The 23,977-nt window shown below is 38.2% G+C and overlaps 2 protein-coding genes and 1 long non-coding RNA gene across 11 annotated transcripts in view; 2 read left to right on the top strand and 1 right to left on the bottom strand.

Moving 5' to 3' along the window:
- Positions 1-678: 678 nt before the first annotated feature.
- Positions 679-14,109, top strand: LOC310640449. Of its 2 annotated transcripts, none has more exons than XR_014492529.1 (5): positions 679-2,269; positions 6,532-6,588; positions 10,718-10,867; positions 12,851-12,972; positions 13,778-14,109. It is a non-coding gene; the product is annotated as an uncharacterized lncRNA (long non-coding RNA). The 2 variants fall into 2 exon arrangements; XR_014492530.1 differs by lacking the exon at positions 679-2,269 and adding an exon at positions 5,066-6,107.
- Positions 10,632-19,415, bottom strand: TRAPPC2 (trafficking protein particle complex subunit 2). Of its 4 annotated transcripts, none has more exons than XM_083362719.1 (5): positions 19,352-19,415; positions 18,185-18,296; positions 17,486-17,629; positions 11,966-12,052; positions 10,632-10,847 (listed from the first exon to the last, which is right to left on the bottom strand). In XM_083362719.1, the coding sequence occupies exons 2-5, from the start codon at positions 18,275-18,277 to the stop codon at positions 10,749-10,751; spliced, it is 423 nt and encodes a 140-aa protein (XP_083218845.1). In that variant the 5' UTR covers positions 18,278-18,296; positions 19,352-19,415; the 3' UTR covers positions 10,632-10,748. The 4 variants fall into 4 exon arrangements, with proteins under 4 accessions (XP_083218845.1, XP_083218846.1, XP_083218847.1 ...); XM_083362720.1 differs by having other exon boundaries at positions 19,364-19,381; XM_083362721.1 differs by lacking the exon at positions 19,352-19,415 and adding an exon at positions 19,305-19,322.
- A 151-nt stretch (positions 19,416-19,566) lies between these two features.
- Positions 19,567-23,977, top strand: part of OFD1 (OFD1 centriole and centriolar satellite protein) — a 50,405-nt gene continuing 45,994 nt past the window's right edge. For 4 of the 5 annotated variants that reach the window (XR_014492526.1, XR_014492527.1, XM_083362690.1 and 1 more), the window contains exons 1-3: positions 19,668-19,816; positions 21,257-21,358; positions 22,310-22,510. Coding sequence is in view for 3 of the 5 variants with exons in the window: in XM_083362690.1 (XP_083218816.1) it covers positions 21,263-21,358; positions 22,310-22,510 (297 nt within the window). In the remaining 2 variants the exon portion in view is untranslated. Of the gene's footprint in view, positions 19,817-21,256; positions 21,359-22,309; positions 22,511-23,977 lie in introns of all 5 variants that reach the window. The other variant, XM_083362689.1, reaches the window with a different exon arrangement.

The following is a 23,977-nucleotide window of genomic DNA, read 5'->3' as shown; positions in this document are numbered from 1 at the left end:
GCTGGAAGATGGTGTCAGCGACACCTAGAGGAGAGCTACAGCACTACAATTTATTATGCCTAAAGGAAACTCGGCTGGAAGCCCAGACTCAGATAAGACTTTTGTTGTTTTCAGAAACTTTCATTTTTGAAGACTGCAGCTGGGAAAAGGGGAAAAAAACCCAACCTGTTTGGCTGCTTATTTGTGAGGCAGAGACAATAAACTATTTTGAAACTGGCCTGCCTGTACTACAAATATAAATACTGACTTTTGGAGTTGTGTTATGGAGCTATTTCCCTATAGAAAAAACATGCATTATTGACTGAGATGATGGAATACTTTGGATTAGAAACCTTTGATTGATGAGTAATTTTTAATTGCTCTTTTCTCTCTCGACAGAAAGGATGTATTTTTCATTGGACAGGAAAATTTGAAAAATTCAAACATATTGCTGAGGGGAGACTTAAGGATGGACTGATAGGCTGGCTGAATAATTTGGAGTTCAAATGATGACTGAAACTCTTTAAATCCCTAAATTGATCAGACTATAAAGACTACATACAAAACCAAAATTGATGTTCCATACTTAGCTTCAAATAGTAAAAAACCATCCCTAACACCTATCGCCAAAATCCCCAGCTTAATATATCAACAAGAAAATGTTGATGAATTTCATAAAGAAATTCTGTTAAAATCAATACAAGAGTTACTGCTAAGCTTGTAAGCCGCCCTGAGTCTTCGGAGAAGGGCGGGATATAAATGGAATTAAAATAAACAAAATAAATAAATAAGAGACAATTGGCTTCCGGTTATGGCGTTGTGGCGAGGCAGATGCTGGAAGACAAGCTCCATCTTCTGCGTTTGATTTTGCCCTGGTGGGGGACTCTGAAAAGAGTCGAAAGCCTTGTTTGATCATGGGGTGGTGGTGGTGGTAGTGGCAGTCCTCCCGTTTGATCCAAGGAAGCCCTCCAAACCGGCAGGGGAAAGACTGGCTACATTTGTGTAGCCAATCATAAGCTGCTGTCAACGGAAGACACCAAGCACTACTAAGCAAGTTTATAGCAACGTGGATGAAGCCAGGTGAGATCTAAGCCTCTCTTTATGAATTTAAGACCTTTTCCTGAAAATCTGCCCAAAGGGCCCCCCCCAAAGAGAAGGGAAAGAGAATTTTCACCCCATTCCCTCAGGAAAGCAGCAAATTAATTACCTGGGGAAAAGGAGAAACCTATAAGACTAACTTGGAACTAATATATATATATATATGACTTGGAAATTTGGGTACTAAAAGTGTTTTCTAAGACTTTTTAAAAAAAGACTGGAAAAGCTTATACGTTTTGGTTTTAAAAACTGAAAATGGCGTTGATGACATTAGTGGTGAATGTACGGCACTACAATTTTTTTTTTCCTAAAAGCAACCTGGGGTGAAGCCCAGAGTGAGATAGGACTTGAAGCTGCCTTTTGAGATTTGCAGCTGAGAAAATGGAACAGGCTTGGGACTGCTTATCTGTGTGGCAGAGACAATAATATTTTTAAATTGGCCTGTCTGAACTATGAACAAAAATTCTGACTTCTAGAACTGTATTCTGGATCTATTCTCCTGAAGAAGACATATATACTATCGCTGGATATGATGGAACACTTTGGATTATAAATCTTGATTATTAAACAACTTATAATGGTTCTTTTTTCTCCCTGGACAGAAAAGATATCTTTCTCATTGGACAGAAAAAAATTGAACTTTATTTATATCTGCTTAGGGGAGGTTTTAGAACGGCTAGTTGGTTGGATAAACTCATAAAGACTACTTACAAAAAATAAAATGGATGTTTCCTACTTAACCATCTTTAACACCTTCCTGAAACCTGTTTGTCATATTACCAAGAAAATACTGATGAATCACAGAAAGAAATTCTCTCCATGTTGAAATCAATACAAGAAACAATCGCTTTAGCTCATGATGAGTTTAAAAGAAACACAAAGGAGATAAAAGAACAATTTTTAACTTTAATCTACAAACCCAGAAAATAAATACAAAGGAACCAGCAACTTAGAAAACAAGGAAAAATAGAAAATGCTGACACATATTGAGGATCTGAAGGAAGAAAATTGTGACCAGACTCAGATAAATGAAGACCTAGAAGACACAACGAGAATATTGGAAATGGAGCAGATGTTCTACAAATCAAAATCTCAGAATTTACTGGAGCGCTGATGGAATGGAAGAGAAAGCTGTCAAAGAGAACTGTCAGGAATTGGAGAAGGAGGGAGGCTGTTTAATAAATATCAACGGGTTGGTTCTTCCAAAAATACCTTAACTAAATTGATTCTCTGGACTCAAATAATATATACAAAAATAGAGGTAGAATTATTTGATGATACAAATGTACTGACTTAGAAAGTTAGTTGGCAAAGGAAAAAAAGAGTAAGACTGAAAGAAACAGACGCTTTGACCTGCTAGAGGGGATGTTACATTATCAATTAGATGTTTGAATATGGTTAAGAATAGATTGTTAGAAATAGTATTATCATTAGATAGGATCTGTAATCAGAAGATCGTATCTTGGTGTAAAAAGGGAAAAAATACGTTAAGAATTTTGAATAGGGGAAACTTGGTTACCCAAATATAACTTGTTTTGAAATTATAAATGATTGGAATATTTTGAACATGGACAGGGAATTTAAATTGTAAAAAGCGAAAATAGGATTTAGACTGAATAAATGGATATTGAATGCAAATGCAATTAAGATACGTTTTGGTTAGAAAAGATATTTTAAACTGATATTGACATTTTTAGAAAAATATAATAAATAGCAATAGGCAATTCTATATTTACTTACAATAATAATAATTGTATTTGCTTAGTGTGGAAAAATGTTTACTACTAGAAGAAAATTAGAACTGAAAAAAGTAAAAATAGGATATAGATTGAATAAATGGATAATGAATGTAAATGCAATTAAGATATGCTTTAGTTAAAAGATAATTTTAAATTGATATTGATACCTTTAGAAAAATATAACAAATGTTGATAGGCAATTGTATATTTATTTACAATAAGAATTGTATTTGCTTAGTGTGGAAAAATGTCTATTACCAGATGAAGAGAGGATGTATTGGAGCGTGTAATATTGGATTAAGTTTGAAGAAGCTTACATATACCACAAAATTACTTCTTCATGTTAGGTTCCTATGATGATGATGATGGTGCTCAGCTCTACATGATAGATCCATCAGGAGTTTCATATGGTTACTGGGGATGTGCTATTGGTAAAGCAAGACAGGCTGCAAAGACAGAGATTGAAAAGCTCCAGATGAAAGAAATGACGTGCTGTGATGCTGTTAAAGAAGTTGCAAAAATAATCTACATAGTCCATGATGAAGTAAAAGATAAAGCCTTTGAACTTGAACTAAGTTGGGTTGGAGAAGCAACTAAAGGAAAACATGAAACTTTGCCCAAAGATGTTAAAGAAGAAGCAGAGAAATATGCTAAGGAATCTTTGAAAGAAGAGGATGAATCAGATTATTACTGATGGACACAGTCACCACGTTATTTAATTAGGCACTGGATTGTAACAAAGAATCAGTAATTAATATATATATAAAGAGATAATTGCCTTAGATCATGATGAGACTAAAAATAACATAGAAGATAAAACAATGTTTTAATCCAAATCTACAAACTCAGAAAATGACTACAAAGAAGGAACTAGTAACCCAGAAAATAGAAGAAAAATCAGAGGAAGCAGATCTAAAGATGGAGGACCTAAAGGAGCTAACAGACTCAGACAAGTGAAGAATTAGAAGATGCAGCGATAATATTGGAAATGGAAAAGATATCTGTCAAGATCCCAGAACACACTTGAGGATAAGAAAGAAGAGCTGATTGAATGGAAGATAGTTGAGAATTGGGGAAAATTGGAGGAAAAGGGAGGCTGTTTAATGAATATCAATGGGCTGAGTGTCCTTCCAAACATACTTTAATCAAATTGTCTTATTCCAAACAATATACACAAAAATAGAAGAATTGATGATTCAAGTGCATCAATTTGGAAAGTTAATTGGCAAAGGAGGATATTAATTGAACAAATAGATATTAAGTGCAAATGCAATTAAGATATAATTTGGATAGAAAAGATATTTTAAACTGTCATTATTGATATTAGGAAAATGTAACCAAGATGTTGACATTTAATTGTATATGTACAGTTGCAAGAAAAAGTATGTGAACCCTTTGGGATTACGTGGAGTTTTGCATGAATTGGCCATAAAATGTGCTCTAAACGTCATGTAAATCACAACAATAGAAAAACACAGTCTGCTTAAAATAATACTACACAAACATTAGCTGTTGTCATGTTTTAATTGAACATAAGATGGAAACATTCACAGTGCAGGGTGGAAAAAGTATGTGAATCTTTGGACTTAATAACTGGTTGACCCTCCTTTGGCAGCAATAACCTCAACCAAACGTTTCCTGTAGTTGCAGATCAGACCTACACAACGATCTGAAGTAATTTTGGACCACTCCTCTGCACAAAACTGTTTCAGTGTAGCAATATTCTTGGGATGTCTGGTGTGAATCGCTCTCTTAAGGTCATGCCACAGCATTTCAATCAGGTTGAGGTCAGAACTCTGACTGGGCCACTCCAGAAGGCGTATTCTGTTCTGTTGAAGCCATTGTTTTGTTGAATTACTTGTATGCTTTGGGTCATTGTCCTGTTGCATCACCCATCCTCTGCAGAGCTTCAGTTGGCGGACAGATGGTCGTACGTTTTCCTGCAAAATGTCCTGATAAACTTTGGAATTCATTTTCCCATCAATGACAACAATACGTCCAGGCCCTGAGGCAGCAAAGCAGCCCCAAACCATGATGCTCCCTCCACCATGTTTTACAGTGGGGATGAGGTTTTGATGTTGTTGTGCTGTGCCTTTTTTCCTCCACACATAGTGTTGTGTGTTTTTCCCAAACAACTCAATTTTGGTTTCATCTGTCCACAGTATATTTTGCCAGTAGTGTTGTGGAACATCCAGGTGCTCTTTTGCAAACTTCAAACGTGCTGCAATATTTTTTTTGGGACAGCAATGGCTTCCTCCGTGGTGTCTTCCCATGTACTCCATTCTTGTTTAATGTTTTCCTTATTGTAGATGTGTCAACAAAAATGTTAGCATGTGCAAGAGATTTCTGTAGGTCTTTAGCTGACACTCTAGGATTCTTTACCTCATTAAGCATTATGCGCTGTGCTCTTGCAGTCATTTTTACAGGACAACCACGCCTAGGGAGAGTATCAACAGTGCTAAACTTTCTCCATTTGTAGACAGTCTGTCTTACCGTGGACACATGAACATCAAGGCTTTTGGAGATACTTTTGTAACCCTTTCCAGCTTCATGCAAGTCAACAATTCCTGATCGTAGGTCTTCTGAGAGCTCTTTTCTGCGAGGCATGGTTCACATCAGACAGTGCTTCTTGAGACCAGTAAACCCAAAACAGGTGTGTGTTTTTAAAGGGCAGGACAGCTGTCAGCAACACATCCAATATCATCACACTGATTGGAGTCAAGGTTGGCTCACTCCTGGCTCCAATTAGCTCTTGGAGAAGTCATTAGGCTAGGGGTTCACATACTTTTTCCACCCTGCACTGCGAATGTTTCCATCTTATGTTCAATTAAAACATGACAACAGCTAATGTTTGTGTAGTATTATTTTAAGCAGACTGTGTTTTTCTATTGTTGTGACTTACATGATGTTTAGAGCGCATTTTATGGCCAATTCATGCAAAACTCCACGTAATCCCAAAGGGTTCACATACTTTTTCTTGCATCTGTATTAACAATAAGAATTGTATTTGCCTAGTGTGGGAAAATGTGTACTACAAGAGAGGAAGCATTGGATGGTGTAATATTGGGCCTAGATTGAAGAAGTTAATATGTAACACTGCATTACTAATGGACCCACACAACACATTTATTAAGTACTTATGATTGCAAAACTAGACTATGAGTAAAATATTTTTTAAAAGATATTAAAACACTATCATGTCTCCCCCATTTCTGCTTTTCTTTAAACTAGCCAAACCCAAGTTACATGACTATGGGAATATTGCAACGGTTGTTAAGTGTGAGAATGGTCGTAAGTCCCTTTTTTATTGCCACTGTAACTTAGATGTGTCGCTAAACTAATGGTTGTAAGTCGAGAACTACCTGTATAGTACAAATATTTTTACAGGGCAGAAATTTTAATACAAGTATAGAGCTAACTTAGAACAACTTGCAAATCATATGGTGTTTACAAATACCATGAAATGAAATGTTCACTGCTCCAAGTCAAACTATCCTTACATTTCTATTTTGGTATACGTACTGATTATGTATTACTATTTCTCTGGTGTTTAGATACTATTTTGGTAAAAAGCAGAATATGCTCAAGTACACTGATGTAGTTTTAGGGGACTGCACTACATTATTCAATAAATTTAAGAACAGAGAACTTGTTATATTTTATTCATTTGTATTTCCTTTTTATTAAGCACCCATTTCCTCACTGTGTTCTCTAGACTTACCTGTATGTAAAGGTTAAAGAATTGTCTTCTGATGACATCCCAATGATAAGGGTATGTTATAACATTTGACCTTGAATTCATTTTGCTTTGTATAGTTACAACTGAAAATAAGGAATAAGTGCAGAAGTAGTCCATATTTAAATCACAATACAGAAAACATAAATACAAAGATTAATGCTTACATATTCAGAAACTGAAAATGTATTCCAACATTATGAGTAGTTTTCTGTCAACATATAGGATTTTCCTATTTGTGTGCATTTTCATGTTCCAAAGAATATTGAGATTAGATGGCAGCTTAAAGAGAAGTCCCTATATCACTGGAAACATTTCTGCTTTTCAACCTGCGAAATATACCAGTATAAGACCCAAATTTCATGCTCAGCTATAAAAACTCATTGGGATGGTCACTAACAATTGATTTAAAGTATCAAATCTATCCCGTACAACTGCATGGATAAATTTAGCAAAGTAACATCTATGCTTCTCTGTGCTCCTAAAACTTACATATATACTGTAAATCTGGAGGTATATTAACTAGAATCCATTCTGTCCTTTGAAAATTCATTTTCAGAAAATGTACAGTGCATTAAATAATTGCACTACACCTTACAAACATATATAACTGACATTTAAGTCTTCATTTGTTGTGCAACTGTACCTTTAACTTTAAGGAGTATTTTCCAGAATGCCTGTGAAAAGTACTACAAGATACATATTAATTCAAAAATCAGTGAAATAGTTAAGATATTTAAGGATTTGTCTGAGCTATTTGTTCAATGAACTGGCAATAATAGATGTGTATATTTAGAGGTTCACTTAATAAATGGGTAGCCATTTAAATTTGATTACAAATACATAATACATTTGGTAAACTGCCATACATTCAAGCTATAGCTTAATAATTTGAGTTATTTATTGGATTCAAAGAATGAACAGTATAGAAAACACTGGACAAAATTATAGTAGCATACCAAATAATGTAACAGCCTTTTTATCCTCCAGCAATTCATTTGCTATTACATCATCCAGTTCATTTAGGCAGTGAAATATCGTTTATAGGACAGCTGCGTAATAGAAGTGAATGGATCTAAGCACACACATTTTTAAATACAAGAGTTGCCAGAGTTTGGCACTTGCAAATTCTGGAGGTGATTCATTTTGATATAACCTATGCTTGTGAAAGTATGAAGGCACCAGGATAGAAACCAGGAGAGTAAATTCTAATTTTGCCTTTGTCATGAAAGCCAACTGGGTAACACTGGGTTAGTCACTGTTCTTCAGCTCAATTTACCTCAGGGTTGCTGGAAAATAGGAGGAGGTATTATGTATGTTTGCTGCCTTGAGTTACTTGTAAGGAAGATGGAATAAAAAAAATTATGTGCCTAAAGTAGAACCAAGGAACCTCGTGACCACCACCTGCTTTATATAAAGGTGTGCAATTGTATTTGTCTGAAGACATTCTTTTAATATATGTTCAGAGAAAAGAGAAAGTGGTATTCAAAAAGTTGTACATGAAAATACGCTCTAGATTAGTGGTCTCCAACCTTTCCAGCTTTGGGGACTGGTGGGAGGGAGGGAGGGAGGGGATAGTTTTACATCAGCAGTGGGCAAGCTTGCATGCACAGCTCTATTTGTGCAAGTGGTGGACACATGCATTCACTGCTCACACAAATAGTGCTGTGCATGCATGCTCACTTTCCCGCCCATTGCATGTGCAAGTGGAGCTTTGTGTACTTGCCTGATTCCGCAGCCTGGTTCTGAACAGGCTGCAGCCTAGAGGTTGGGGGCTGTGTCATTCATTTACAGTTAGTCCTCATCTTACAACCGTAATGGAACATTGTGGTGGTCACAAGGCAGGCAGCACGTCTGACTTGATTTTACCACCTTTGTTTAATGTTTGTTTGGGGCATTTTTGCGGAAAAATGGAAGTAAATGTGGGCTTTGGGGGAAAATGTAGTAAATTGTGGTCACATGATCACAGGATGCAGCAAACAGCCATATATGTGGCCTGTTGCCAAGTGACTGAAACAAAGTCATGTGGTTGCAGGAGGGCAAACTTCAGAATTGGGCTGTAACTTTGGAGGGGGAGGATATGTCATAACTTTGAATGGCCACTAAATGAGCAGTTAAAAGTTGAGGACTATCTGTATTAGCTTACCAAATATGGTATGCAAACTAAAAGCAGATTCATTTTGTTCATGCACACCCCATTATTTTCTTTTCAACTCACAGTTGCATACAGTGTGGGGGAAAATTATTTGATTCCCTGCTGATTTTGTACATTTTGCCCACTGACAAAGAAATGATCTGTCTATAATTTCAATGGTAGGTTTATTTTAACAGTGAGAGACAGAATAACAAAAAAATCCAGAGAAACACATTTCAAGAAAGTTATAAAGTAATTTGCATTTTAATGAGTGAAATAAGTATTTGGCCCCTTTACAAAACATGACTTAGTACTTGCTGGCAAAACCCTTGTTGGCAATCACAGAGGTCAGACATTTCTTGTAGTTGGCCACCAGATTTGCACACATCTCAGGAGGGATTTTGTCCCACTCCTCTTTGCAGATCCACTCCAAGTCATTAAGTTTTCGAGGCTGACATTTGGCAGCTCGAACCTTCAGCTCCCTCCACAGATTTTCTATGGGATTAAGGTCTGGAGACTGGCTAGGCCACAACAGGACCTTAATGTGCTTCTTGAGCCACTCCTTTTTTGCCTTGGCTGTGTGTTTTGGGTTACTGCCATGCTGGAATACCGATCCACGACCCATTTTCAATGCCCCCTGGCTGAGGGAAGGAGGTTCTCACCCAAGATTTGATGGTACCTTTGATGCGGTGAAGTTGTCCTGTCCCATTAGCAGAAACACCCCCCAAACCATGTTTCCACCTCCATGTTTGACAGTGGGGATGGTGTTCTTGGGGTCACAGGCAGCATTCCTCCTCCAAACATGGCAAGTTGATGCCAACTTGTTTGAGTTAGCTGGTCTGGCCTGAAGGGGAATTTGGGTTTTAATTGGTTTTATTATCTCATTATTGTTATATTTTAATTGGGCATGGTTTAATTTTCTTTTAATTTTTGTATACTTATTTATATATGCCCTGTGAACCGCCCTGAGTCCCTAGGGAGAAGGGCGGTATAGAAATTCAATAAAACCAAACTAAACTAAACTAAACGAGCTCGATTTTGGTCTCATCTGACCACAACACTTTCATCCAGTTCTCCTCTGAACCATTCAGATGTTCATTTGCAAACTTCAGACAGGCCTGTAAATGTGCTTTCTTGAGCTGGGGGACCTTGCAGGCACTGCAAGATTTCAGTCCTTCACGGCATAGTGTGTTACCAATTGTTTTCTTGGCAACCATGGTCCCAGCTGCCTTGAGATCATTAAGATCCTCCTGTGTAGTTCTGGGCTGATCCCTCACCATTCTTATGATCATTGAAACTCCACGAGGTGAGATCTTGCATGCCCCAGACCGAGGGAGATTGACAGTTATTTTGTTTCTTCCATTTGCAAATAATTGCACCAATTGTTGTCATCTTCTCACCAAACCTGCTTGGCGATAGTCTTGTAGCCCATTCCAGCCTGTGTAGGTCTACAATCTTGTCCCTGACCTCCTTGGACAGCTTTAAGAGAATGCTCCTAATCTCAGCTCATTACCTGTATAAAAGACACCTGGGAGCCAGAAATCTTCCCGATTGATAGGGGATCAAATACTTATTTCACTCATTAAAATGCAAATCAATTTATGACTTTTTTGAAATGCGTTTTCCTGGATCTTTTTGTTGTTATTCTGTCTCTCACTGTTAAAATAAACATACCATTAAAATTATAGATTGCCCATTTCTTTGTCAGTGGGCAAACATACAAAATCAGCAGAGGATCAAGTATTTTTTCCCCTCACTGTACCTAATTACCTTCATACTGTAGCCCTGAACTGAAACTCTTCTACAATAAAAACTTCACAGAAAGTATAGTCTATGTTATTGATCATTTTAGTAAATGATGCTTGAAAATTCCAAGACACATATTAGCATTTATTTTGGCATTTACATACATATATATGTATCAGACACATATTTAAAGTTGTCAGCTTTGATGGAGAAATTGCTGGACTTCTGAAGTTTCCTTGCTTTGTAAAGCTTAAACACTTTGTCCTTTGTTGCTTCACTCAATAGGCTTTTCATGTCATGTTACAGACGGAATAATTCAACTTAAAAGATGCTTCTTCCCAAGAAACTGAACCTTTCTATCAAAAGCAGTGGATCGAATTGGAGAATTAGCTTCATAAAAAGGATTCATTGCAAACTGAAGAAAGAAAGAATTAAGTGAGAACAGTTTAAGAACCAACTTGTCTGAAGATCTGTAATGAACCACTTGGTCTGTGCTAATGTTCTGGAAATTTATACAATCTATCTACTATTAATGATTGATTCTGGTTTTAGATGGAAAAATAGACACATAATGCCTTGCTTCTCCTCCAGGAAGACTTATTTCTATTTCTGCAATGGAGAATTTTAAAGAATATTGATCTACATTAATTATCTAATCTATCATACTGATTTTAGGTCCTGGAACAATTTTTGAAAGAAATGCATTCTACCTCCATCCCACTCACAGATATATGCAAAAACTGCTATTCTGGGAACAGAATATTCCAGAGAATTCCTCAACATTCTCTTCCTACCCTGTGACCAGACAAACATATAGAGGAGGAATAGAACATTACTGAATTCACTAGAACATGTTTCAGAACAGCAGGTTTTACACAGCTAACACAGCAGTTTAATGTATCTGTCATGCAAGTACGCTAGGCCTTCACTGCCTATCAATGAATAAGCAAGAAAAGTACAGTAACACTTTTTCATAATGTAAAATGAAATTAAAGTACACGATTTACATTCTCCAACTTTGGTTGCTATAAATCTGCACACAGGGCAAGTGAATAGGTTTAGTCAAATACAGGTAGTCCTCAACTTATGACCACAATTGAGCCCAAAATTTCTGTTAAGTGAGAAATTTGTTAAGTGAGTTTTGTCTCATTTTACAACCTTTCTTGCCACAGTTGTTAAATCAATCACTGCAGTTAAGTTAGTAATCCAGTTGTTAAATGAATCTGAATTCCCCACTGACTTTGCTTGTCAGATGGTTGCAAAAAGTGATCACATGACCTTGGGACACAGCAAGTCATAAATATGAACCAATTGCCAAGCATCTGAATTTTGATCACATGATCATGTGGATGCTGCAAAGGCTGTAACTGTGAAAAATGGTCATAAATCATATTTTTCAATGCTGTTATAACTTTGAACGGTCACTACATGAACTGTTGTAAGTTAAGAACTATTTGTAGCCTTTTTCCTAAGCCAAATTCCCATTTAATACATAATTCATTGTATGATAGATAACATTGATATAGCTTTTACCTTTATATACAGATCATAGACATCACTAAAGAAGTTTTTGATTCCATCTTCTTGCCTTATATCATGAAGCATTATAAATCTCATATGTAGAAAAAGTTAAGAACACAAATTTATTTTTAAGGATTTACATGCAGTCTGGTTAAAGCTACATGTCACACAATTTAAATCCTGTTTAAAAATGTAACAAAGTATATATATATATATATATAAACCTTTTGAACAGAATATATTTTCCAAGCCAAATATATGTGAAAAATTGATGTGGACACATGCAAATATATTCCAGGGAGAACTCCATAAGCCAGTGTTTCTCAAACATGGCAACTTTAAGATGGGTGGACTCAATTTCAGGAATACTGGTAACCACCCATTTTAAAATTGCTGAGATTGAGAAACACTGCCATAAGCTATGACAGCTAGGAAAAATGACCCTAGAATTCTTCACTCAGTATCATATTTAAGGCTCAGACTAAGAAGGGTATGGAGAAGAGGAGGATACAACCAAGTATCCAGCTATGTTGACTCAGGAATTCTGGGAGTTGAAGTCCATGAGTCATAAAAGAGCCGAGGTTGCCTACCCCTGTGCTAGACTATAGCATGTTTGAAGTTTCTTTGAAATCCAATTCTTAGCAAATGAGTGCAGCCTTTCCAATTAGGTTTTCATTTGTTTTAGAAACTACATTTCTTTATATAGATGACATTTACAAGTTTTTACTTAATATCTGTAACTTATAAAAAACAGGTTTTTCAGAAAATATTCTTTGGTTCATGACCACAAGACTGACTCTTTTTGCCCAGGATTTTGCTGTTTTTTGCTTTATTAATTTTTGCTCTATTTATGGTGATAGTTAATTGTATCGATTTAAATCAATATACTTTTTACAGATATAAAGAAAGCAATAGATGCTATAAATAATAGAATGACTATCTGAGATCAAAGTACTTATTACTGAAAACACATAGGCTAAAAGAGGAAAAAGAAGCAAAAAGAGATAATCATAGAAAAGGTAAGTTTTTAGAAATATTTTGTTGAACAAGTAGTCTTCAAGAAACCAAAAGTAACAAAGGTTTTTTGTACTTATGACACCCCTTCCCAAAAGCTACATACAATCCTATTTCAAACTTATGGCAGCTGCAGTATCCCACGATCATTCATCCTTAAATTCAATACATATCATTTACCAAGAGTCCAAAATTTGATCACATGACCAAGGTGATGCTGTAGTGGCATGTGAAAAACAATGTCACTTTTCCCAGTGCCATTATAATCTCAAATGACTACTATACAAATGGTTGTAAGTCTACCTGTATTCTTCCATGTATTGCAGATATAAGGAATTTATGGGAAAGTTAGAATAAGTAAGAAATATGTAACAAAATTTATCCCCAGAGGGATGTGTTCTAACCAGAAATTAATATTCAAATACCTAAATACAACATTTGATAATTTTTCCCTTAATCCCTGTTCCAAACATGACATCAAGAAGCTATTTTTTATGACACAATGATCACCCATGTTACAAAAACTTACAAAAGCTCAATTTGTTGCATATAAGCAGAATGGATACCATCATGCCTATGGATTCAACATGGTTACCTAAAATGATCAGAATTTGGATATGTTCGCACCATACACCAAACCACAAATAAAGGAAAATTACAGTACCTAGTGCAGTGGAAAGGATACTCTTTGTCAGAGGCCACTTGGGTGAAAAGTACAGACATCAAAGGGGACCGGTTGATAAAATTTTATGATAAACATCCTCAAAACCCCCGGGGAGATTCCTAACTTCACCTTTTGTTTTTCTACAGGATCTGTTTTCTCTTTAGGGGGGTCCGACTGTCGACTCTGCAATGAACCTGGCTGAATATTGCTCATTGTTGGCTGCCACAGGAGTGGGGGGAGGAATGGGGAGTTTTAGGCTAGTCTAAATATTTCTGTTCTTAAGACTGGGGTTTGAGCCTAATGTTAGAAAGCACGCCAAACTGTTCTATTGGGAAATGTAGTTGATTGCATAGTTTCTGGGCTGGGAAGTTTAACTTTCTAATACTGTAACTTTTGGAGGGAACTTTAGTCTTGGTTTCACTTTTGACCATGCCAATACTTTGTAGCCAATAAACATGTTCTTGGAGGAAAACTCAAACCTCAGGGTTCTGCTTTAATTGGTTTCATCTACTGCAGTGATGGCGAACCTTTTAGAGACCAAAAACTAGCCCTGCCCTTCTACCCGCCCGCAGGGCCACCCACCACCTCCAAGGCCCGCTGCAGATCGCCCAGCAGCACCATGGCAGCCATCAAAATTACTCCTAATTCAATGTGTGATATGAATTTTGGAAATTGAATTTAAAATAGAATTAAATGTACAGTACTATGAAATACTACTCCAAGAAGCTATGCAGTGGCAATAGAAAGAAGCATACTAGCAAATTTTCAGGTGACTTTCAGAATGACAGTGCTTCAGCAGAACAAATATAGGTAATTCCCGAGTTACGAGCATTCACTTAATGCTTGAAGTTACATGATCAGCGCCCCCTGTTTATGAGCAAATCCCAAATTACTACTATTGCAGCACCACAGCGGTTATTTGTCCTTATGAGCGACCAACCGCAGACGCTTTGCAATATTCATCCTATTCCTCTCCCCACAACTGCTTCCACCTCCCTTCCTGCCATGCCCGACTCACCTTGGAAATGCTTTTCATGCCGACAATGGAAGCTCCTGGGTGCTGTAATATCAACGTCAAACACAAATTCTCTGCAAGAGATCATGGCCCCCGGAAGCTTCCATTCTTGGGGGGGGTGTTTGCTTTATTTGCATGCCTATGGGGCAAAGCATGGAATCGGAGTCGGCCAGGCACAGGAACCAATGCTGTCCGTGGCCCAGATGTGCTGCTTGCACACATGCATCAGCCTTAGTTTGAGGGCAGGAACCAAGTCTTCAACTGAGTGGGGAGGCATTGCAGGACCAGGTCCCTTGCACCTCTATCCAAGCTGACAGCAGCGGCAACCACCTGAGCAGCCATGATCCCTCTCCCCAGCCAGCCAGCCACCCTGCCTGACCTAGTCCTTGCCTGGCTGGCCAGCTGGCACAAATCCTCACTACTCTTCTCCTCCTCATCCTCCTCACTAATTGAGCGGCAGCAGCTTGAGTTTCTCTGCTCCGAGTGAAAGGAAACGGAATCACAGAGCAGAATTGCTCTCAATAAGGCTGGTGCACCCAGCGCACCTGCATCTTCTTGAGAGCAAGCCTGATCTGTGCCTCCAGTTTCTTCCTTCGGGACAGCGCAGAGAAACTCAAGCTGCTGCCGCTCAAACACATTTTTTATTCAAACGCAGACCTGAGACAGATTGGAAGATCCGTGTGCCTGCAATGGGGCACTTAAGAAACGGAAAGGAGGGGAAGAAACTCTCCGTGTGACCGCTTGAAACTCTGTGTGACTCAGGTCTCTGGATGAAAGGTGTCTGAGCAGCAGGCGAAAACAAGCCTGTGGAGCGAGAGAGCTCCCTCCGGAGGCTTGTTTTCACTAGGAAGGGGCTTGAGAAATGGCTTTTTCTGGTGAAAATGGAGCCACAAAGCGAGGTGCTACATTTCTAAGGGTGCATTTGCATGTGGACGGAGTTCCAGTTTCCCCAAGGTCTCCGTCCTGGTGAAAGTTGTTCTGGCAGTGGCAGAAAGGAGTTGGGGGCAGGAGCAAACACTGTGACAGTTCAGACTCCCTTTCTCTGCAAAAGAGGATCGGTGCCTGAACTCGCACGATATTACAGGCACCCAGGAGCTTCCATCGACTCTCCTCTCCCACAAAGGCAGAAACCATGGCAGAGAGGAGACAGATCTTTTCAAGGTGAGCCTGGCACAGCAGAGAGGAGGAAGCATAAGATATCTTAGTAGGTCAGGGAGCCCTTGGGAGCCTATTCCATCACTAGCCCCCCATGGACTTCCCCACCCTAAGATATCTCATGTGCACTTAATGAGCCGCATGCGTCTTAACAAACAAGGGAGTGATCTTGTTCAAAGTACGAGATTCTCTCGAGTTTTCGAGTTATGAGTGGAATGGGCAGGCTCCATTACACTAGTAACTCAAGGACTACTGTTCCACATCCAACATAGATGTAATAAAAAACACAAAATAAGGTGATTCAGGGGTGTTTTTTTAATGTATTGAACAAAGACTCTGTGCCCAATATGCAATTTCTGAATTTAACTCTTTGGTAAAAGTAGGGCACTGTATCATCCATCAAAAGAGGGCTGTTTAAAAAGATAATTAAAGGGCACTAGCGCCTGTTACTCGTCCCAGCTTCTGCCAACCTATCAGCTTGAAAGCACGTAAAAATGCAAGTAGAAAAATAGGGACTACTACGGTGGGATGGTAACAGCGTTCCATGCGCCTTTGGTGTCTAGTCATGCCGGCCACATGACAACGGAGATGTCCTCGGACAAGCGCTGACTCTTCGGCTTTGAAACGGAGATGAGCACCGGCCCCTAGAGTTGGAAACGACTAGCACGCATGTGCGGGGGAACCTTTACCTTTAGGGGAAGGACTAATTGGAAACTGCTTCTAATTAAGAGTGAACCTCGCCATAAGCACAGCATTTTGTTCAGGTGGCCAGTTTGAGTAATATGAAGATTGAGACTGCTATTCTTGCAAACAGAGATCTTGGATGGAGCCTCAGCCTGAGGGAGATTGCATGCACAATTGGGCCGCTAGCACCTGTGCAAACGTGCCTGTGTGACACTGGTGGCAATATTAGCGCATCCATGCATGTTCAAATGGGGCTGCTAGCCCTCGCGTGGTGGCTACCAAGAATGGGGGGGCTCGCCAGCTATTCCCATGGCTTGGTGGCCAACAGACTGGGCAGCAGACCATAGGTTGGGGACCCCTGTACTAGAAGATAGGGAGGGTGGAGGCTTAGCAGATCTCTATATAGAGCAGGGGTCTCCAACCCCCAGTCCATGGACCAATACTGGGCTGCAGCATGCCAGCAACCTGGTCTGCACAAACAAGCCCCATCCGCAAGATGCAGGCAGCACACAAAATCACACACCCTCCAGTCTGCAGAAAAACCTCTCCACAGAACTGGTCCCTGGTGCCCAAAAGGTTGGGGACCTCTGGTATAGAGGAATTCCACAAGGAAGGGTGCACTTCCTAGCTTCTGCTAGAAGAAAACATTTAAGGGACCTGGAGTGTGCCCATCCTCTCTAACCTGGTGAAATAAACAGAGGTGATCCTGCAAGTAATGTGGTTCTATGGCATTAAAGGCTTTAAATATTATACTTATTGCTGAATGTCTGCATTTTTAACCAGAAAGTCACATTTGTGAGATGGGGGTTATTTAAATTGATTTGATAACTACATATTATAAAATGGATGAGAAACCTCTATATGCAACTTAAATACAATACTTATTTCAACGACCACGGCAATGGTAAGACATGTGGAAAATTGTAGTTTGAAAAGCCATAGACTTTCCATCTCTATTCTGAAATGTTCTTCTTACAGCATTGCAACAAAAAAGGATATGGCCTGCAGTAACAAAGGCAGAAACAAACCATTCATTAAATTTATCCACAGTCTTCAAGTACATATTATTTGTTAACCACATGTTTTCATCTACTAGGTCAAGAGCAGCATGAGCTATGAACTGATTCAAGTGGCGATGGTCATCCTGAGGGGAAAAAAATAAAGCTCAACTATAAATACTGGAAACAAAAAATATAAAATAACATTATCTTAGATATTTTTTCATGCATAATATGTTTGCATAACATACAATAATAAGCAACTTGCTTGAACAGTGTAAAATATGTACTAGAATATATAACTATGAGGCAAATAAATACAGATTAATGCAGTATTAGATACTAACCTATATACTTGTATGTAGTTTACAAAATGCATTTTTGCAATTTTTAGGAGAAAAAAAAGGTAATTCCAAACATTTATTTATATTGAAATGTATCTTTTATAATAAATCATACTTAAGGCATAAAAATTTGTCCAAAAATTGGGGGACAGGAAGACAGAAATCAAATGGATGCTCATCAGGATAATTAATCCAGGTGAGATGGGCAGCATATAACTTGAATAATAAAATAATTTTCAATAGCAACAAATAAAAAAAAGCTATTAAGTTCCAAATTCAAATGAACAAAGAACCTGAGTGATTAGGGGATAGAATGATTTGATATTATATATTCTGCATTTGAACAAGATTTCATACCTTAGATTCTACTTTACCAGCTGGTAGAAATTCCATTTCAAATACAGGATTATCATGGTGACCTACAATTACAAAATAGTAGCTTCCCGACATAATGAAAATATGGCTTCTTCTGAAAGAGAACAGAATCATACAGCTGGAAAAGAAGTGGTTTGTAGAAAAAATATTGTGATATATATTAAATGTTAAAACATTTCTAACAGTACAGCTAAGTCTTGATTAATGCAGATAATGAATAATGAAGTTATTGCTATTTGATAATATTTGAATATATTTATATATAAAGTATTATAATTGGCTCCACCTCAATGGCAATGAAAATTTTAAACATATATTTTATTAACAGATTATACTAAAGGTTGCAAAGAAAATGCTTACAATTTAAACTTACCATTAAAGTCACAAGTTATAATTTTGTTTGAATAGTATTTCAAACAACTTTCGCTGAGCCTTGACGGTGTGGTCCTGCCACCAGTTCAGATCATTCCCCTCCCCTGCTACCACTTTTCTAGGATGGTCATGTACCACCTGCCAGGTGCCAATGTACCACAGGTGGTACCCATACCACTGGTTGAAAAGCCCTGTTTTAGAAGATATTACTGGGGGGTGAGATGCATAATGTTATCCTCACCTTTTCACCTGGGTATAATTATGCTTAACTTTATTTTTTTTAAAAAACATAGTATATTCGATCAGAATAAAGCTTTCTATCTTTTTAAGTAAACTAAGCAAAGTTTCAGAGAATTGTACTATTTGTTTGTTTATGGAGATAATCTGTTCCTTGGGCACCCGAACAGGGTGGCTTAAACGTAAGGAAAGATAATAGAAGGCACAGATTGGAAAATATATTCCAGGTGATCATAATAAAAAGTTGAATAGGAAAAATTGGCTACCCAGAGATTCTAATTCCAAATTCAATAGCCCCCAAGCGGCGGACCACCGATAACCTAAAATATCTGAATTCTACACGAAAGATTCCATCTGACTTTCAAGTAGCGTGCAAAACCATGGTTAGAAACAGCCTTATATGTCAATTATTCCCTGTTGAAAATTTCGAGTTTTATAGTGCAATGTTGTTGTTCATTTCTTTTCCCATTAAAAAACAAAATACTATAAATACCACTTCTAGAGAATCCGTGAAAAGAAAAGAAAAGAAAAACAGCTCACCCGAGTACGTACAGCGAGCGACCAGGTTTCTAAGGCGGTAGAAACGAGAAGAAGCAAATCCCTCCTCCGCAGAACAGTCGACGCTGTTTGATGTCGTCAGAAGCCCCCCCCCCACTTTAAAGCGCGAATTAGAAAATAACTCCGCGCGTTCTCGTGAGAATTCTGGGATAGCAACGCGTCTGATCGTTGCTGATAGCAATAGCAGCAACGGCAGGATTGGAAGAGGCGGTTCAGGGCGCATCGTCATTGAACGCGATTCCTTTGGGGGTGGGGCGTGAGGAGACCATTTGCCCGTTTGTTTTTTTGGTGGATCGGTAGTGTAAGTGCAGTTTTCTTCTCTGTAGCAGTGTCGAGTTTGATGCCGTGTGTGTGTGTGTGTGTGTGTGTGTGTGTGTTCTTAGCGCAAGTTTTCACTTCCCCCGTTTCTCCGATCCTCCAGAGTGTACAAAATAAATCCTGAAGCGAGTAAGTCTGTGAAGGGAGTGGGATGGAAATGTAGCCTGGGTAGTGTGATGTGTAGCAGACAGAAGTGGAGTAGATATTTTGGAGGAATGATTTTTTTTAAACTGCGGTTAATTTTATTATGTTCTTTGCAGAGCAATGGGTGGAATGCTACTTTGGGTATTGTTATTTAAATGCTAAAGTTTGAAGCTTTCTACCTAGAGCCAGCTGGCTCAGGAATTCTGGGAGTTGAAGTCCATGAGTCATAAAATAGCCGAGGTTGCCTACCCCTGACCTAGAGTAATTAAAATTGCCTTTGCTAGTTTCTTTTATTTGTAAATGAAATCCAAGCTTTTATATGATACAAAATGGAAAAGTAACAAATGAGGAAACCTTTTCTGGGTCATTGTAAAGACACAAAACAGGAATATAAATCTAGCAAGTAAATAAAAATGCATAAACTGAGCTTAGGGCATTAGAGTCTGGCAACTTTTAATGATAGTTTGACTTAACCTTCCTTTCAGTACCTGGTCTGCAGATGTGCTGGATCTCACTATGTAATATCCAACTATTACCCAATACTGAAAGTTATGAGTGTTAAAATACAGCACATCTGGAGAGCCAAGTTGAAAGCTAAAAATATAAGTAGCAATTGATAAAAAAATCTATTGTTTACAATTACAACTGAGACCAGTTTGGTCTAGACTAGAGTGACTAGTCTAGACTAGAGTGACTAGTCTAGAGGTTAAGGTGCTGCAAACCAGGAGATTGTGAGTCCAACCTTATACATGAAAGACAGCTGAGTGACTTTGGGCCAGTCACTTTCTCTCAGCCCAGCCTACCTCACAGGGTTGTTGTGGGGAAAATAGGAGGAGGAAGAACTGTTGGATATTTTCACTGCCCTGAGTTATTTTTAAAAATAAGGTAGGATACAAATAAAAAAATAAAATAATACATGGACTTTGTATAATAAGAGTATTTTACTGATGATTGTTTTTATTGAGGCTTTTAGTATTTCATTTATTTTCACCTACATATCTGTTCTTTTTAATTCTATAAAAATAATATAATTCAAATCTAAACTGAGTTGATGACCGCTACCATTATGATCTTAACTTCCCAAAATGAATCTGTGCCATTGTTTATGTAGTTCATTTATTCAAACTAAGCATTTAAAACTTTCTGTCTAAATCTTTGTGCATTTGACAAATTGAATTCTAGTCTATGAAAGCTTAAGTTGTAAAGAAAGCTGTAGTAAAAGAGGGATATGTTATAGCATTTTGGTTGTTGTTTTGCTGCAGCACATTACTCATTCTTCCAAACATTTAATTTTTAAATGTTGCAATCTAGATTTCAGCATGTGGTGCTAAGTATTTTAATGGAGTTCATTTATATTGCCAAATATGTTACTGTGGATTGGTTTATAGATCTAAAAATATTACATTAATTTTTTCATGTTTTCAGATTCTGATGTCTTCATCTGAATTTAAGGCTCTTTCACAAGATGATCTCCGGAAACAGTTATACCAGACATTTAAAACCCGAGGTGTTTTGGACGCACTTAAGGTCTTTGATTTAAACTAGATTAAAATTAAGATAATTTGGGTCTTAATCTTGGCAAAGTCAGCTGAACATTTGTTCAAGTTATACCAATTTAAACTTTTGTTAAAAATGTAGTGGTTGCACTTTAAAAGATGCTGGATATACTAAAATATTTAGTATATTGGTAGTGGTAGTGGTAGTGATAACATATGTGACACTTTATATATATATATGTAGCTTGTGATGACTTGTTGATTCACACATGTATTAGAAAGATATCTTTACCAGTTGCATACACTTTTTTTGGTGCAGTTTTGTGAAAGAGAAAAAACTCTGTTATCTAAGATTCAAACAGTAGTTTAAATTCAGAGGTATGAAACGTGGTTCTCTTTTTAGTCACTTTCATATAAATAATTAAATTTTAAATTCCTGCCATTTTAAAGTGTGCAAGCTTTGGTAGACACCTAACATAGATTATACAAATTAAGACATCTTTGTTGTGGAAATCAAAGCATTCCAGCACTGCCCATATCTATGATGTGACTAACAGTTTTTCTCATAAAGCTCTTGCTCTGCCTAAACTATTTTTTGGCTGCCAAAAAATTGCCCAGTCCTAAGCTTTAAGATTAAAGTATGTTTTCATTTTATTCAAGGGAGCTTTACAAATATTCTCAATGCAGGTCAGATCAAAACATTAACTTTAATTAGGCATGTATGAAATAACATTGATAATGTAAAGTCATTTAATTGTGATATCCACCTTGTGCTTCCCTTAACTCATTCCAAAGTATATCCTCAAACAATAGCTTTCTCCTTGATGTAAATTATTACAAAACCAATACCACATTATACATAGAACACATAACTTAGTTTTACCTTTCCAGATTTAAAACTTCACTAGGTGTAATGTATATATCCTGCTTTTCTTCAGGAAGGAAGTTTAAAATGACAGTAATGAATTTTCTGTTGTTTCAGATGCAACTCCGTAAGCAGCTCATACATGAACTAATAAATCCAGTTTTATGTAGAGAAATTCTTCCAAAGGCTACTTCTAGTGAATGCAGTTCATTGATCATTGTTGCGTGTAATAGTTTGGTGGCAGACCATTTGCGGAGATGTGGCTATGAATGTTCACTGTCTGTCTTTTACCCAGAAAGTGGATTAGAAAAGGATAAAGTAAGTGTTTTGAGAGCTTGGTAAAGGACTATATTGTTTTGTGCCTTCCCCCTACATTTGACTCATTATAGTTTGCTTATCTGAAGAACTCCTCTATAGATAATGCACTTTCTTGTGTGCTTCATCTTAGTTTGGCGTACCTGGAGGAGATGAATACTCATGTGGGAATGCTGTTGATTTTAGTTCAGCATTCAACACAATCATTCTTCAGCATTTGGTGAACAAACTCGGCCTATTAGGTTTTAATACTTCCTTACATAACTGGATACTTGACTTCCTTATTGATAGGCCCAGTTTATGCGAGTTGGAAGAAAAGTTTCCAGTTCCATCTTTTTGAGTACAGGACTGTGTTTTGAGTCCGTTATTATTCACCATGACGCCCATGACTACTGTGCTAAGTCTGCTACAAATCATATTGTCAAGTATGCGGGTGACTCCTAATCTGGGATGATAATGAAGATTCTTATAGGAAGGAGGTGAAGGCATTGTTGGACTGGTGCAATAAAAATAACCTGGTTTTGAATGTTAATAAAACAAAGGAGATCATTGTTGATTTTAGAAAGAGCCGCATAGTCTTACTCCACTTTGTATCAAGGCTGCAGCTGTGGAGGTGGTCAATAGTATTAAGTACCTGGGGGTGCAGATAACTAACAATGTGACTTGGTTTCTTCATATGTTACCTTTACTGAAGTGTGCAAACCAGCGTTTGCATTTCTTGCATTGGATGAGGAAAGCACATCTTTCTCCTTCTGTCTTGGCCACTTTTTACAGAGGCACAACTCAGAGTGTTTTAACAAATTGCATCACTATTTGGTTTGGTGGTAGCAGTGCCTCAGATAGAAAGTCCATACAGAGAGTGGTAAGGACAGCTGAGAAGATTATAGAAAGGTCGCTTCCCATTATTCAGGATACTGCTTATAAGTGCTATGTGTTTAGAGCAGTGGTGGCGAACCTATGGCACGGGTGCCAGAGTCAGCACTCAGAGCTCTCTCTGTGGGCACCCGCGCCATGCCCCGGAGGTGGCACTGTCCTTCAACCAGCCGCCTGCTAATTTGCTGAGGTCCCACGTGGCTGAATGCATTCCAGCACAGCTGGTTTCCCTCCCCCGCATCCTGTCCTTCCTGGCCTTGCATGCTCTTCTTTTCCCAGGCACGACCCATTGAATCACCTCCTCAGCTGTTGGCCGACCATCCTTCTCAGAGGCAGCTTCTTTGAACTGCTGGCGATGGGCTGCGGAACCCCAGAGTGTGCCTGTTGAGGGGCCGGCAGGCTGTGGCTACTGACAGACACCGTTGGCCCCCATGCGCTCGCTGGCCTCTGTGTGTGGGGACCGATAGTGTCAGGCAGCAGCTGCCCCAGCCCTTACCTTGCCCCATGGCAATAGCACTCCCACCATGCCTCGCCTCACCCCACAGGATGAGTCTCCTGCCTACCGCCCCACCTGCCAGATACCTCCTGGAGTTCCCC

The sequence above is a fragment of the Vipera ursinii genome, assembly GCF_947247035.1.
Source record: "Vipera ursinii genome assembly, chromosome: 4".
NCBI classification, from domain to species: Eukaryota; Metazoa; Chordata; class Lepidosauria; order Squamata; family Viperidae; genus Vipera; species Vipera ursinii.
Note: the sequence above shows the minus strand (reverse complement) of the source record. Positions and strands in the feature narration are given on the sequence as shown.